We start from the raw sequence: 15,795 nt of genomic DNA, 5'->3' as shown, positions 1-15,795 counted from the left end.
CTCTGTATTCAACCAGAGACTTCATCAGACTGAGGTTACAATAAAATGAACCACTTTTAAATACAACAATAATCACATAATTTAAAGCACAAGACTACATAAACAATTAATGTTTTAACCCCATCCTTTTTAAAAACATAACAAAATCTTCACGATTATTCAAACCTGGTGGAAAACAAACATTCAATTTTACTTACCAACAATATTCAAGCCACTCTAGCTCATCTTCTTGGTTAAACACACTTGGCTTTTTTATTATTATTTTCAGTACCAAGTCCGTTTTGCTGTTATTTGCTATTTATTTTTGTTTGTTTCAGTGTTATGGAGAATCTAACGGGCTTTGGAAACAGTTTTAAGTCATTAACCGCTGGATGTATGTTAAATGACACTCAGACTGAATCTTTTATTACCAGTAGTGATGGAAATGTGAATACGGTAGTAATACGGCAGAATAAAAGGGGTACCAACAACATTAGAAATTAAGACATTTTACTCGGTTGTTTAGCACTGCCAGTTGATCCTTTGGGCAATAAAGAACAGCAGGTATTGATTACAACTAATGTTAATCACTTTGATGCTTTTATGCAACTCGACAAAGATCTCACTAAACTTAAATGTGTGCAATGGGACAATATCTTCTTTGAGAATAGCTTAAAGGCACAGAGGGTGCCAAAAGGTCTAAGAGTGACTAAACCAAAAGGCAAGTTTGCAATATTGGAATTACTGGTGGCTTTTAACAACACTTCTATTGGAGAACTTGACGAGAAAATACATACAAACTTCTCAAAACTGAAAGAAATGACATTGGCAGATAATTTTGAGGTGAAAATGTGCTTATTATTCTATTTCAAAATGGTTAATTTTACTGTAACCTCAGTTTGATGAAGTCTCTGGCTGAATACAGAGAGATGAAATTGCTTACTTGAGGTTTTATTAAAGGAGTGTGATTTTATTCAGCTTTTTTTTTTTTATTATTTTCAGTGTTGTCGGTTTTGCTATTTGCTATTTATTTATGTTTTGATTTATACAAATCTGATGCGTGAATGTTATGAAGTGAAACAAACTCTAATATACAGTTTTCTTCAAGAACGTGATCATCCAACATCGGTGAAGTAAAAGTAAAATCAGTTGCTTGTTAACACAGTGCGCCAGCCATCCCTGAACTACCACATTTTGACATAATAGCCTTTGCTATTTTACTGTGATCAAGTGAAAAATGCCCCAAAGTAAAATATTCAGCTCATTTCACACATGCAAAGACCTCAGCCATCTAATGTTTAGCTATGATCATATTCACAGCCCAATGTTAATATACAATATGCATGTCTAAACTTCCAAAACTTAAATATCTTTTTTTTTTCAATAAAGAAGTCAATATAAATGTTTGGGGGAGTTGTACATCCCTCCCATGATTCATTAGATCACTAAATTTCCCACGACTGATACGTAGACTGGCCTAACTAAAATCTAGACCACAGAAAGCAGTGGTGGATAGTACTAGTAGCTGATCATCAAACTCAGAAGCTGGAATATAAATGCTGACTGGCTACATACAAGTCCTGCTTTTGGGTCTACACTCTACTCCTTTTCCCTTTTATTTATTTTAGTTTTAAACACTGACCTACTTAGCTAATTTTGTTAAAAATGTTGCCTGAGTTAGTTAAAATTAGTAATGAACTGCTTTTTTAATATTCAGCGAGATAACATAGGGTGAAAACAGAGCACTCAATGTGTGTTTAACTGTTTCAGTATTAGCTTCATTTAGTTCAATACGTGCAAAAACACTAAGACAACTCACCTAATGCATAAAGGAACGACTTTATTTTCATCTGGTACCGATGCTGAACAGTAATGAACACCTTCAGTAATCCTTCGAGGCACAGCAGGGAGATAGTCTTCCCCTTTTCTTTTTTTCCGGTCTCTTCCACTGCAGAAGGAATCGAAGTATATCGCCACAGCAAAACCCTAACAGGGGAAAAAAAAACATACACACTGACTGTATGCAGTTTTCAACTGATTTAATAAGCAATGTTGTAAACAACGAGAACAGATTATGCGATTTCTTAGGAAATCTTACAAGAAAGGCATCCATTTGTAAACAGTGTCAAGAAAATGAATTTCCTGTCTCCAGATGGGTCACCATCATTTTTTTTTTTTGAGAAAACTAAATAAAGGATAACAGCCTCTCTACCTCAAATTTGGCAGTTTTTTTTCCAGTGAAAGAACAGTATTCATATCAGATTAAAGCAACTTATTTAGAAACCAAAACTGGAGTTTCAATAATTACAGGCTGGGGTGCAATCAATGAACCCTCATCTTGCATAAGCAGACTTCAAGTCACAAGAAGTGGCCCGAAATAAATCATTGTGGTATCAGGAATACAAGGAGGACTTTTGTCTGGGCCAAAATAGTGTAAAACTGGTACTATCATGCTGGATATTTAAAGACCTATGCATCATGTACAGAAGAACCTAAAAGACAGACAAAACGCTAATTACACTCAACTTAATGTAACTCCAGATCTCTGGGCAACAATTTGTTTGCAAACAGCAAGTACTGCAAATAACTCTACTAACTCTGAGGGGGGGTGGTGATCAAATACCATATTTAAAGTAGTAATCTTGAACAGCAGCCCCTCTTTTTCACAACTCATTACATTGTTGACAAGAGCAAAGCAATGTCAGCAAAGAGAAAGGAAGGAGCATATCACTCTCCAGTTCATTTATAACACATTAAACGGCTTAATGATAAAAGAAAAAACTGAAAAGCTAATAAGTGAAAATAGCCAACTCATCTATTAAAGGAGGAAAAGGCAACATCAAAAGATGTTATGTCTGCAGATGCAGCATCTTACTCTATGAGCTGATAAAACAGCTTGCTTACCACCTCTGTGAAATGCTTAGCAAGGAAGCCTTTCTGAAGGACTGAGCTTCCATCTGCAGTCATCCAAGGAAGAGGAGGAGTTTCCTAGGAAAGCATAGTGGAAAATAGAAGTTGTAAGGCAGCCCTGCTTCAGCCCATAGTTGCAAGCAATATTCACGACATAATGCTTGATAAATGTATGTATAATGTACCAAACACCTGCAGTATAGATGCTCTGAAGGGACAATTCTTTTAAGTGTGCAAAAAAATTATTCCTCAGTTGGAACGTAGCCCTGTAGACCTAGGAAGATCTGCTGGCCACTTGAGGGGCATATGCAATTATCCAGTCAAGTTGACAGTTTGCTGAAAAACTGCTTGCCCCCTGATTGTATAAGCAACTAATGAAAAATGTTGCTAGGACGTCTGAAAAATCCTGGATGGAAAATATAAAATGAGGTGCACTGTATCTCCATCTTGTTGAGCAATCTTCCCTAGAATAAGCTTCCTGAGGAACCAGAAAGGTAAATAAGTGATTGAAAGCAATTTTAGAAATCCTCCAAGACAAGAATCGGGTACTAGTATATATGGGAAACCATGAAAAATTATTTTGCTAAAGGATGTGAAGTTCATAGCAGCCTCCTTGTGGAGTTGATAGGCATTAATGGCAATTTTCAAATAAAGGAGATATATATTTGCAGGATAGAAAGAAGTTAAACAATTGAAAACTAGACATCTCCTAAAAGGAATTCAGATCCTAGGACTGTAGCACAATACCACATAGGCAACTGAACGTCAGATACAAACTGCACATGACATGTAACTAAACAATCAGTTTTTTCCTCTGTCAGGACACAAATCCAGAACAAACTGTGAGAAGTAACATACTCAAAATTGCAACATTTATGCAGAAGAAATTAAGAGGGCAGTATACTATTCAAAAGTGACAAACAGAATGAGTTTATAGGACTGCTTTTGATGACAGTGAATACACAATAACAACTGGAAAAATTCAAGGCATTAAAATTTGATGGCTACATTTCTTCAACATCAAGCACATGTTTTATGAAACAGAATGCTTCTGATCTGAAAACAAGATTTTCTTTTAAGTAGGGAGGCTAACCATTTTCTTTGTGGATAAAAGATTAGGAGTGTAGTAACTATGCAAAATGTTTCTCAAACATTCAATAAGTAGAACACTATTAAGGACCAGCTGAATGAGTTTATAATGTATACTGAAATGCCAGTAAGCACTGGTTGATTGAAAAACTATTCAGCAGTCATTCATCCAGTCAGAGGCCTTCATACAACATGTTCAACCATACTACTTACTGCCTTGTTGATGCATTATCTCACTGTCCACTGTCTGTCCCAATTACAGTTCTTCCAGGGGTTAGTGGGCCTAACATGACTATACAGTGAAACAAGAATGGGTGTCATCCTTTTAAAAACAAGTGGAGCCAGCAGACCAACAGCAATTTCTACCCACTGGTAAAGCACACACTAAGTTACGCACTCCGGCTATGTCAAAGTATTTGCAGCTAGGACCTGAATAAAGGAGTTGTGAATAACACCAACTTCAATGAAAACCAGATGTTTCTAAACCAAACGAACAGGTCTAGCTTGCTACAAATGTCATTTGGACAAATTCCATTAACTTCTAAGAGTGATGGTTAAATGGGAAAATCAAGTACCACTAGCCAGTTCAAATCTAAATATACCGAAGGACTATTATAACCACTGACACAATTTATTAGAAATGACAATGTCTACATATGGCTCTTAAGATGGTGTTGCTTTTTAGGAAATCCATGATGGATGCATACTCCAACAGGCTGATTAGAGCTCTACCAGAGTGAAAACTGAATCTGGGAAAAAAAGTCAGTACAATTGACAAATCTGGGTAAAATTCCATTATTGGCTAGTAAATACATGATGTGGATACCTTCAAATAAAAACTTTGGAGAAAGTAAGCACAGCCTGTATATGTACTGGGCCATGAGAAAGCAACTAGGACCTTTATTAGTAAAACTGCAATAATACCAGTAGAGAGTTGCTCTTGATAACAGTATGGCATAAGAGAAAAGTATTAAAAACTGCAGACAGCAGAACTTTCAGTATGGCACCAGGCAGATAAGGAGCAGTTATGTGAACTCTAAGCTAAGTGACCTGGAAAGATTGTAAGTGTGTCACTCTAATACAATAGTAAGCTATTAACTACGGAATTGTCTATGTCAACTAGAGGAATTGAAATACAGAAAAAATCTCCACAAAAGATTGAAAAAATGCTCAGTTCTTATGAAAGGATGGATTCAGAGGAATGGCTTGAAAAGTGCAGGAAGTAATGGGTGATCAGAGTTGAAGGCAAGTCAGCCTATCTAATACCATGGAGATAAAAATAGATGAGATCTATGAAGAGATCTTTAAAATAAGAAGATCTGTAACAGATTACATGGCTGCAAATGAGAAAAGAATGGAAAAATGGAAAGGGTTCTCTCAGACCACCCAGATATTCTTACTGAGATTAAGGAAGCAGAAAAACAGATAAAACAGGAGACAGGAGATGAGGAATTGCAAAAAATAGTAATTGAGCTGGAAAGACCACTCTAGAAGGGAAACCCATGCTTCTCTACAATTCTAAAACTATAAGAGGGCAGTGACTGAACACAGTTATTAAAAATACCTATATGAATGGACTGAAATACCCAAGCATGAAATCCATACTAACAGAGCATATACAGTGAACATGCCAGCAGCTAAAATCAACAAATAATGCTGACAGAGAGTGGTTAGATTTGCTTTGTATCAACAAAAAGAAAATATACTAACCAAACATTGGAGGAAAGGGCAGGTTTAAAGGTTGGCACAATCAAAAGTCTTTGTTGACAATGACTACTCGATCTAGTGAAGGACCAACAGGAATTCAGATATTCCAGCAACATGGCTTGCCAGAGAGATGAAGATCAGATTTAAAATGTTGTATGGTACCCAGCAACTCAGTGTTTTACCCAATGGGTAGGAGGACATAGTTAGACCCACAACAGCCTTGTAGGATTTAAAAAAAAGGAAAGATTTACCCGGCAGGGGAGACAAAGAATGCAAGACCCAGCTGAGGAGCTATGGGACAGGACATTTGGATAGGACACCACTTCAGCAACATCCCACAAAGCTGTTCCCTATGTTTCATAAGAAAAAGATAGAGATGGAAAGAGAATTGAGAGCTCTTTCTCAGAGGATTAAAGATACGATAAGGTCTAAAATGCATTGAGAGGGAAAGACTGAGAAAGTACCAATAACATAAAGATGCTTTTAATACAGACAGCAAAGGAAACCTGGGTTCATGATTTTTGGAAATTACTGCGACTGAGCTCATCAATGAACTATTTACACATATAGGTTGATAGGTTCATAGGTAGGTACTAGGCTATCGGCCCTACGGCCCACACAAGCCTAGCCAAAAAATGTACCCTGGCTTTCACCACCCAAGAGAATTATTTTCCTGTGCCCCTGTCAAACAGAGCCACAGAAGTGATCCCCGGGGTGAAAATATACATAGGATATATAAATAGTTGTGAATTATATTGAATATAATACAACACAGAGAGAAAACATGAGGTGAACGACTACTTGCATGTTTTACTATACATAAAACCTGTTTGCATGCAATTTTAAAATGAAACTGCTCATTCATACTTGGTAATTTCACAAAGGTGCTGAAATGTTTTTTCTATGTTCTGTCCATCAGGTCCATCAGTATGCCCAGTCTCCTCTAAATGCTGTATTTTCTGCAGAGCTACACTAACGCTGTAGCGCATGAATTCACTGCTGGAACGCAGAACTGTAAGGCTTTCTTCATGACCTTGAGAACTGTCCCTGAAAAAAAAAAAAAAAAGAAAACTGGCTAGTATAAGTCTCATAGTATCAATTGTCAGTAAAAACAGACAAACATACAAAGTTCTCCCTAGGAATTTGAAGTAATGTATAGAAGTTGCAGGATTTGTTGCTATATATTAAACGCCTTATTATTTTCATGTGAGATGTAATATTTATCTCTTTAAAATGGAAGATGTACGTTTTCCTAACTCTAATTACAAGTCAGGCTGATGCAAAATAATTGTGCAACATGCTTAAAGCATCAGTGAGCAACTCTTGTACTTAAGGAACATGTAAACAAAGCAGTCCACCAGCACTCTGAATGTCTATGCTAGTACAAACCTTGAAGGATGAAATAAATATACACAGTGGAATATATTGGTACTTTCCTGGAATATGTAATTACGTTTTAATTAAATCTTCCCTGGATATAAAAAATGAACAAGGGCACTCCTTTGTTACTATGATTGGTCTTAAACTGCAAATAGTTGTAAATGCATCATGAAGTAGGTTGAGCTTTTGATACTGTAAAAGGCATTGTTATTCTTGCTTTAAGTTAGAGCTTGTACCATCTTGTCTCCTGTACCAGCTATGTAACTAGAAGTTCCACATATAAAATATATTACGCATAATAATAAATTGGTGATATACATCTGAATGTTTTTTTGTGCACCAGAAATGCTAACATTTCACTAGAAAAAGGTCATTCATTAAATAACATTAAGCTAAATCCTGTTGTGGTACACAACCAAAAGTCAAAATATAAAAATGCAAATACTGAAATTCAAACTTTTTCTGGGCAGCTGTCATAAATAACTTTTAGTGCCCCCAAACCCATAGTACATCTTCTGCAAGTAATAGTAAACTCAGTTGTTATTTTTTTTAATGCAGTTACCTTTTCCTTTTTGTATACTGTATTTTATATGGTACTGTTTTGTAGTGGAGAGTGGTAACCTTAAACCCTGCCTAGTCATATTACAGTAATTAGAGTGGGTTTAAGAGGGTAGCTGGACTCCCTTACAAGAATTTTCAGAAAAGTACATTTTTGGTAAAACTGCATTTTAATATTTGCCTTTGTTTTTAGTATGGGTGTAAACACACTAATGTAATTTAGTATGTTTGCCTGCTGCCCTGTCAGACTTCTACCAATAGTTAGGAAAGTTAATAATGTCAAATGGAGACCGAAGGATGAAAACTAACTGTAGCCTTTAAACAGAAGCATGAAGCCCACTTTAGGTACTCAGTGTATCAAGGAACCTGCTATCTGATAACTACACTGCATACTTGTCCAACATATTTTTACCACTCTTTTAATTTCTCTCTTTATTAATTTTATATGTGCTATTCTTTCAACAATGTTAATTTGTACATATTGTAAATGTTTTCATTATCTTTGTATGGATGTTTTTGTTACTTACACAGGTCATGGCTGAAAAGGGTCTTTGTCGTAGGTCATGCCTATGTGTTTTTCAAACAGCAGATACATGAATGAAGATCTAGCTAGAGAAGAATATATCAGCTCATCTGCTAGCTAAAAAATGCCAACAAACTACAACTGAAGGAAGCTTCACTAGTCCAAGGCAGTTTTATCTTGCTGAAAGGCCATTACAAAATTGGCACTTTAGCAGTGGCGGCTGGTGACTTCAAATCACAGGGGGGCTGCAGGAGACAGCTGAATGGGTGGGGTCAAGGGGAGGGGGTGTGGTCAACCAGAAAGGGGAGGAGCTATGAACAAAACCACAAAAAACTAACTAATTAAATACGCTGCCCTGGGTGGCAAACCATCATTATGAAAGTCCAATCAAGACAAAAATAAGTGTAGAAGAATAAAAATATTTCAATGCATTGGCTGCATGACAGCTTACTTAATATCTAGATGGAAACAAAAGGTTGTGAGGCATGAAAAAATAAATTACTTTTTAAATACATTACTGGAATGCCAGTCAAAATCAAGTATAAGAAAAACCAGAAGCACTCAACTCAAACCACTTCTCCTTGCACTGCAGTCCTAATTATAATATATTCAGCTTTATTAAAGTACCAAGTAACATGCTGAAAGTAGAAATATATGTGATGCCCCACTTGTAAAAATGTTTCTTATCCAAAAAGACCTGCTGCCGGACAAGTTGTTGCATGGTGAAAACATGATAATAGTAAAAATGAAAAGCAAACAAGAAACAAGCTCAAGATACATTGCTTAAAGGATTACTGTACAGGTTATGGACCACACATGATTGGCATTCTGTTTAGTTTATGGGTAAAGTCTGTAGAGATGACTGGAAGTCTCCAACAAGTGTAATGAGCTTTTTAAAATAATGGAATCCTGTCCTTTAATACCCAAGGCTTATACATTATCTAGTCAAGTATTCTCTGCATGGCAACAACAGAAAGGCTCTCAATGTTGGCAATTCTTTAACAGTATGCTTATTAAAGCTTACTTGCATCTTACGATCTCAGACAAGCTTACCTTATGGTCATTAAAGCATTGCTACTTAAAAACACAGAGCAACAGGCACTTTGAGTAATAAGCATAAATCAACAGTACAAAATATGACAGAAACCAGACCATTCTGCAAAATCAAGGACAGATGAAAAGCCACTGTAGTACTTATGCAGTGTGTCCTCCCCATCCAAGGTAGATACAACTACTCCTTGCCTTGCTTGGACACATCCAGAGTCACTACATGGGGGAGTGGGGTGCAACAAGCATGTCACAATTTGAAATCTCTCTGTCTGACTGTGATGGCCCTGACACATTTGTCATACCTCTCAACATCAAGAGCAAGAAATCTGGACAAAGCCATACACAGAAGTGGGACAAAGGCCCAACAATAAGGACAATTTTTAAATATTGCTCTAATAAACTTAGAAAGATAATAGAATAGGTCTTGCATTAGTATGAATTTTCTGAAGGGTATAAAATCTGAAACTCAAATGTCTGTCATTTTCTAACTTCAGTCTTTAGTGATGTCACTAATTTGCCAAAAATCACAATTTTATGAAAAATGGACAAAAACGTGATGCAAAAAATATAAAATAGACACACAATACAGCTGCTACCTGTCAAAGAAGGGACACTTTAATATTAGTACTGCTACCTTGAGCAGCTGACAAAATATAAAAAGAATCTACATGCATTTCAAGTAATCTATAACTTTGATTATTACAGTTATTTCTTAATTGTAAGCCCTCCATGTTTTCTTCCAAAATTGCTATTTTGCGGAGGGATTATAAGGGGGAAGAGCAACATTTTGAGCCAAAAATTGGGGACAGTTGAGAGGTTGGCTATGCCTAATTCTATAAAGCAATTTATTTGCATGTACCTCTCAACCTGTTAATGCAGTAAATCTGAACAAGGCCAAATATATTGGGCGCACATATAAACAGTACTAAAATTGCTCTTGTATAAATTGAGACAGTTGATAGAACAGCTCTTACTTTAACATGCATTTTTCTGAAGGTTATGAAGTCTGAAACTTACAGTGACGTCTGGCAAATCATTTAGGAATTAAAACTACAAATTTTATGAACAAACCAAAAATAAGAAGCAAAAATCTATTCATTCTTTGAAAATCTGGACAGTTGGGAGGTATAGTTCAGCTGGGCCTGTCTGAGTTTGCTGCCCTTCCCCCCCTGACAAAATAATGGTTGAATGGAGCCTCTGCAGCCATTCCAATGAACCATTATACTTGGCTATTTCACTCCATTTACCATAAACACTAATGTGCATACTGCTTTACTTCTATGATGAGTTGGACTTCATTTGAAAGTTTTATTTTGTATTTTACAGCACAAACACTAAGTCATCTGTTAAACAAAGCAATGCAGTCTCACAATGAAAACTTAGCATTAAAACTTATCTGCCCTTGAAACTCACATTCATTGAAACAGCATTGAAACCCACATTCAAGGAAAATACATTTTGCCAGTGGCAGATAAAGATTAATTTTGGGCTGTTTTCTAATCATAGGCTCCTTGCATATGAAACATACATGTGCTCTTTGATACACCTTCCTCATTGTACTAAAATTATATTCCTTGTACAATACAGTACACTTGTTACAGGATGTTTTAAATTTGTTTTGAACATTTATTCCAGTGAGCAATTAAACAAACAATATTCACCCATAATAGCAAAACTCCCCAGTTGAGAACATTTATCATAAAAGTCTACTCAGACTTCCACAGTCCACCATTACTAGTAAATATACACAATTCCACAGTCCACCATTATTAGTAAATATGCACAATTCCACAGTCCACCATTATCAGTAAATATGCACAATTCCACAGTCCACCATTATCAGTAAATATGCACAATTCTACAGTCCACCTTTATCAGTAAATATGCACAATTCTACAGTCCATTATCAGTAAATATGCACAATCTCTGAAGTCAGTCAACTAAATAATTCCACATTAAAGAAATCTGTAACTAATGAAGTGGTTGCTGCTAGCAATCACCTTTATATTTCATGGTTTCATCGAAAAATAAAGTGTCTGTTGCCCCTCAGGAATAAATTGTCTATATTACATTAAAAAATGATAAGCTAGTAATAATATTGCAAGAGGAAATGGATGGCAAACTGATAACGAACTCATAGTTAGTATCTTCACCAAGGAGAACATTCTCAGTACGGCAGCATCTACCCCTTGTGGGAGTAGAACCCACAACCTTCTGCATCAAAAGCAAGTACACAGCCTGTTGTGCTATAGTATTAACTTGGCAAAGCACTAAACTTCTATTCTCCTGCAGCTCTCAGTTCCTTGTAAAATCTACTCAATACTCAAGTGCATCTCAACTTCGCAGCTCAAGAAAACTGGAAAAAGCCAAAATGTATTGGGGAGGGTGGTCAAAAGCCCAAAAACAGGGACACATTAAACATTGCTTGTATAATCTTGGAAAGTTGCTAGAATAAAATGTTGTGTTGCCACCATATATTTTACTGCCAAGGTCCCTGAGCAAAAAACAGTCAGAGTAACATACCACTACGCCACATCAGCTGCTTTGTAAAAAAAGAGGAAGACTGAAACTTAAATGGCTATCATTTAGTGAATTCAGTTCTCACCATAGCTGTCAACCTTAGCACAAAAACCTGGACGAAGCCAATAATGGGGGAATACAGTCCCAAAAATAGGGACAAATTTAAAATATTCATCTTATAAACTTCGAAAATTGCTAAAAAAAAAAAGGTTGTGCTACTATGTATTCTGAAGAACATGAAGTTGGAAATTCAAATGCCGGTCAATTTTACTCTTGGACAGAACAAAACAATTTTCAGCAGAGACGAGGGATTAAAACTGCAGACACATCTTTGTAAAATGGCAGGGCACCAGAGCAAATCCACACAAACACAGGCAGGAGATGCACACTCCACACAGAAGCCACCCCAACCAAGAATCAAACCAGAAAACCTATAGCTGTGAGGCAACAATACTACCACCGCACCATCAATTATGCAAGGAATTAAACATTCAGAAACCTGGTCTGAAATTCAAATGCCTGTCAATTTTACTGCGGACAGAACAAAAACAATTTTCAGCAGAGACGCAGGGATTAATACTGCAGACACGTCTTTGTAAAATGGCAGGGCACCAGAGCAAATCCACACAAATACAGGGAGGAGATGCAGACAGAAGCCACCCCAACCAAGAATCAAACCAGAAAACCTATAGCTGTGAGGCAACAATACTACCACTGCACCATCAAATACGTAAGGAATTAAACATTCAGAAACCCTTAAGTCTGAAATTCAAATGCCTGTCAATTTTATTTAACATTTTTTAATCAGGACAGTCTGACTTGGAACAAATAAACAATGTTCAGTAGAGGCCCAGTAAGAAATAATGCAGACATGTCTTTGTAACATGGGAGGACACAAAAGCAAACCCACACAAACACAGGGAGAAGATACAGACCCCACAAAGAAGGAACCCCAGCCAAGAATCAAACCCAAGAACCTGCAGCTGTGAGGCAACAATGCTACTACTACACCATCAAATATCAAGCATTGCAACATTTACAAACCACAGATATTATGAGGAACAGATCAGATCGAATATGAGGCAAAAATCTGAATTTTTTTACAAATGGTGGTGGGTAGGGAACTCAAGTCTTTAACACCTGCATACAGGGTACAGGGTTCAAGCCTGAGGCATTCCCTACCACACCACCATAAGCACCTGGGGCATTTTCACACACACACACACACACACACACACACACACACACACACACACACACACACACACACACACACACACACACTCCAGTAAAGCACAAGCACCATACACACTCCAGTAAAGCACAAGCACCATACACACACAAACTCCAGTAAAGCACAAGCACCATACACACACAAACTCCAGTAAAGCACAAGCACCATACACACACAAATTCCAGTAAAGCACAAGCACCATACACACAAATTCCAGTAAAGCACAAGCACCATACACACAAATTCCAGTAAAGCACAAGCACCATACACACACAAACTCCAGTAAAGCACAAGCACCATACACACACAAACTCCAGTAAAGCACAAGCACCATACACACACAAACTCCAGTAAAGCACAAGCACCATACACACACAAACTCCAGTAAAGCACAAGCACCATACACACAAACTCCAGTAAAGCACAAGCACCATACACAAATAAACATTGTAAATTAAAAAGCACAAACTCCATACACATAAACATTGTAAATTAAAAGGCACCTTACCTGAATACATCCAGCTAACGTACATCCTTCCCGCGCAATACTGAAAGACCCGCGAGATCCTAATCCTAATGCTCCTTCCCGACGGTAATGCTCTGTCCCGAGTCCCTGCTGCTGCTCTTGCAGTCCGGACGCGACCCATAATCCTGGCGAGTCTGTGCACTGTAAAAGTGCACAGACGTCTCCTTGTGTCCCCCTATGGGGACGGCCGGACTGCCTTGAGCATGCGCATAGACTGACAGTAGTCGGGACTCGGTCTATGCGCGAAGTCCGCGAATTTTGAAACAATTAATTTTTTTATTTTTCATTTTTCTTTCTCATTTTTCTTTCTTTTTTATTTTTGAGGGGGCTGCAGTCCGGCAGCCCTATGCCACGAGCCGCCCCTGCACTTTAGTAACAAAGAGCTGCTAAAATATAAAAAAATAAAATGCTGATAAACAAAACTTGTTTTACCTAAGGGCGGGGGGGGGGGGGGGGTTAACATCATGCAAGCAAAATGCAGAAAAAAAGTTTTAAACTCCTACAGTAAGAACAGCAAAAATGCTGAAACCATAAGATGACAGTTAGCTGGTGCAGAGGAAAGGTAATCAGTGCAGTGGATAACCAGTGACCATGTAGGTTTTGAACCACTGCAAGTGGGAGTGACAAGACATCTAAGCACATGACATGAAGGTGCTAGTAACACAATCACTGATGTCACTGCACATTGCTTCACTTACTAAGGAGCTCTGATCAGCCTGCAGCACTATAACCGCTCTACCTACCCATTTGACTCCTTACTCTACAGGCACACGATTAAATAGCTGGAAGGCTCTGCTTGCAATGGTAAAATACCCATCAGGTGAAGGCATACATCTCTGACACCCAGAAAGGAGAAAATAAAGTACCCTGGAAGGATAAAGAGTGGACAGGATTTAGAGCAAACAAGAGATCAATGATGGTTGGGTGGGGAATGGGGAAGAGGATAAAAAAAAACACAGATACATATGTAAGTCTGATGTGCAAAATGATAAGTAAAAGAACGAAAAACAGCTCCTGTAATCCAAGAGAGTCATGGTACTTAAATTTTATATTTTTACAATACAATTGCCATTACTCCTTCATAATTTATGCACAAATACAAAGCCTCTGAAATGTAATCAAGAAAGGACAGCTGCCTACAAGAAAAAAACAGTAACAACAAGGTTGATTTTGCAGTTAACTGATTTAGAACTACAACTCCTAAAATAATCTAACTCATTTGATTCAGTCAAAAATAACTAACAAAATCTCCCTGCCACCAGAACAACTGAAAACAGCAAACCAGAGGGGTTTTGAGCAAGATTTACTAGACCTGTCACAGCTGGCCTTAGGCATAGGCCAACTAGGCAGCCGCCTAGGGCAGTGGTCTAGCAGGGGTGCTTCTCCAGTAATCTGGTTGGTGCAGATAGACAAAGATTGGGGGGCACTGGATGATGGTGGTGGTGGGGGGGATGCTATGGAGCCCTTTTGCCTAGGGCAACAGTTGACCAAACCCCATCCCTGAGGCCAGTACCACAATAGGTAGTACCTGTAACAGCAGCAAAAGGTTAAAGAACTGGAAAATTGTACATTTTAGTGAGTTAGCAAATCTAGCACAAAGCTGCATGTCTAGATATACTGCAGGATGCAGCAAATTATAAAAAAAATGTACACTTGTTGCAACATTTTTTGTTGTTTTACTTGGCTTTGGGACCAGCTCACATGCAGCAAAAGGTTTCACGTTAGGAGAATGTCTAAATATATGGTACAATAACGTAACACAACACTGGTATAGGACAATGTCAGGATGGAATTTCTTATTATGGTAAATCTATTTAGACAGACCTTGGGGTAGTAAATTTGACTTTTAATGCTTCCCAATAGATTTTGTAGCCAACTCATTTAGCTCAAATTAAGAATGCACAAGATACAACTAAAGAAAAGATTGAGCTCCTTATTCATGATGGAGAATGACTACTTACTAATTTTAGGTGTAGCTGTTGACCAGCACTATTAACCTGCAGGCTGACTACATGTACTGGAAAAATTATCACTTTCTACATTGCATGTACGCGTCTACAGTAATTTTATAATGTTAGAAATATTACTGGACAAAAATAAGTACTTAATAGGGGAAAATGTTAAATTGTTCAGCCATTCCCCAATTAGCCAGATGCTCCAAGAACAGCCAGGTTTTCTTCTTAGTTGACTAAAGTGAAACAGTTTTACTTTTCTGAGATTCACTGTTTTTCTCTGTCACCATTTAGGACTTCACAGAATACTTCTATTTACAAAAAAACATGAACCACCATTTTTTTAAGTCACAAAAGGTAGGCAAAA

At 37.4% G+C, this 15,795-nt stretch overlaps 1 protein-coding gene across 2 annotated transcripts in view; it reads right to left on the bottom strand.

Annotated features, from left to right (window-relative positions):
• The window catches only part of FANCI (FA complementation group I), a 2,406,750-nt gene that overhangs the window by 870,858 nt on the left and 1,520,097 nt on the right, over positions 1–15,795 (bottom strand). For both annotated transcript variants that reach the window (XM_044078210.1, XM_044078208.1), the window contains exons 24-25: positions 6,553–6,732; positions 1,799–1,965 (exon numbers count right to left, since the gene is read on the bottom strand). In XM_044078210.1, coding sequence (XP_043934145.1) covers positions 1,799–1,965; positions 6,553–6,732 — 347 coding nt within the window. The remainder of the gene's footprint in view (positions 1–1,798; positions 1,966–6,552; positions 6,733–15,795) is intronic.

The sequence above is a fragment of the Protopterus annectens genome, chromosome 7.part0 (assembly GCF_019279795.1).
Source record: "Protopterus annectens isolate FY-2018-M chromosome 7.part0, PAN1.0, whole genome shotgun sequence".
NCBI lineage: Eukaryota > Metazoa > Chordata > Ceratodontiformes > Protopteridae > Protopterus > Protopterus annectens.
Note: the sequence above shows the minus strand (reverse complement) of the source record. Positions and strands in the feature narration are given on the sequence as shown.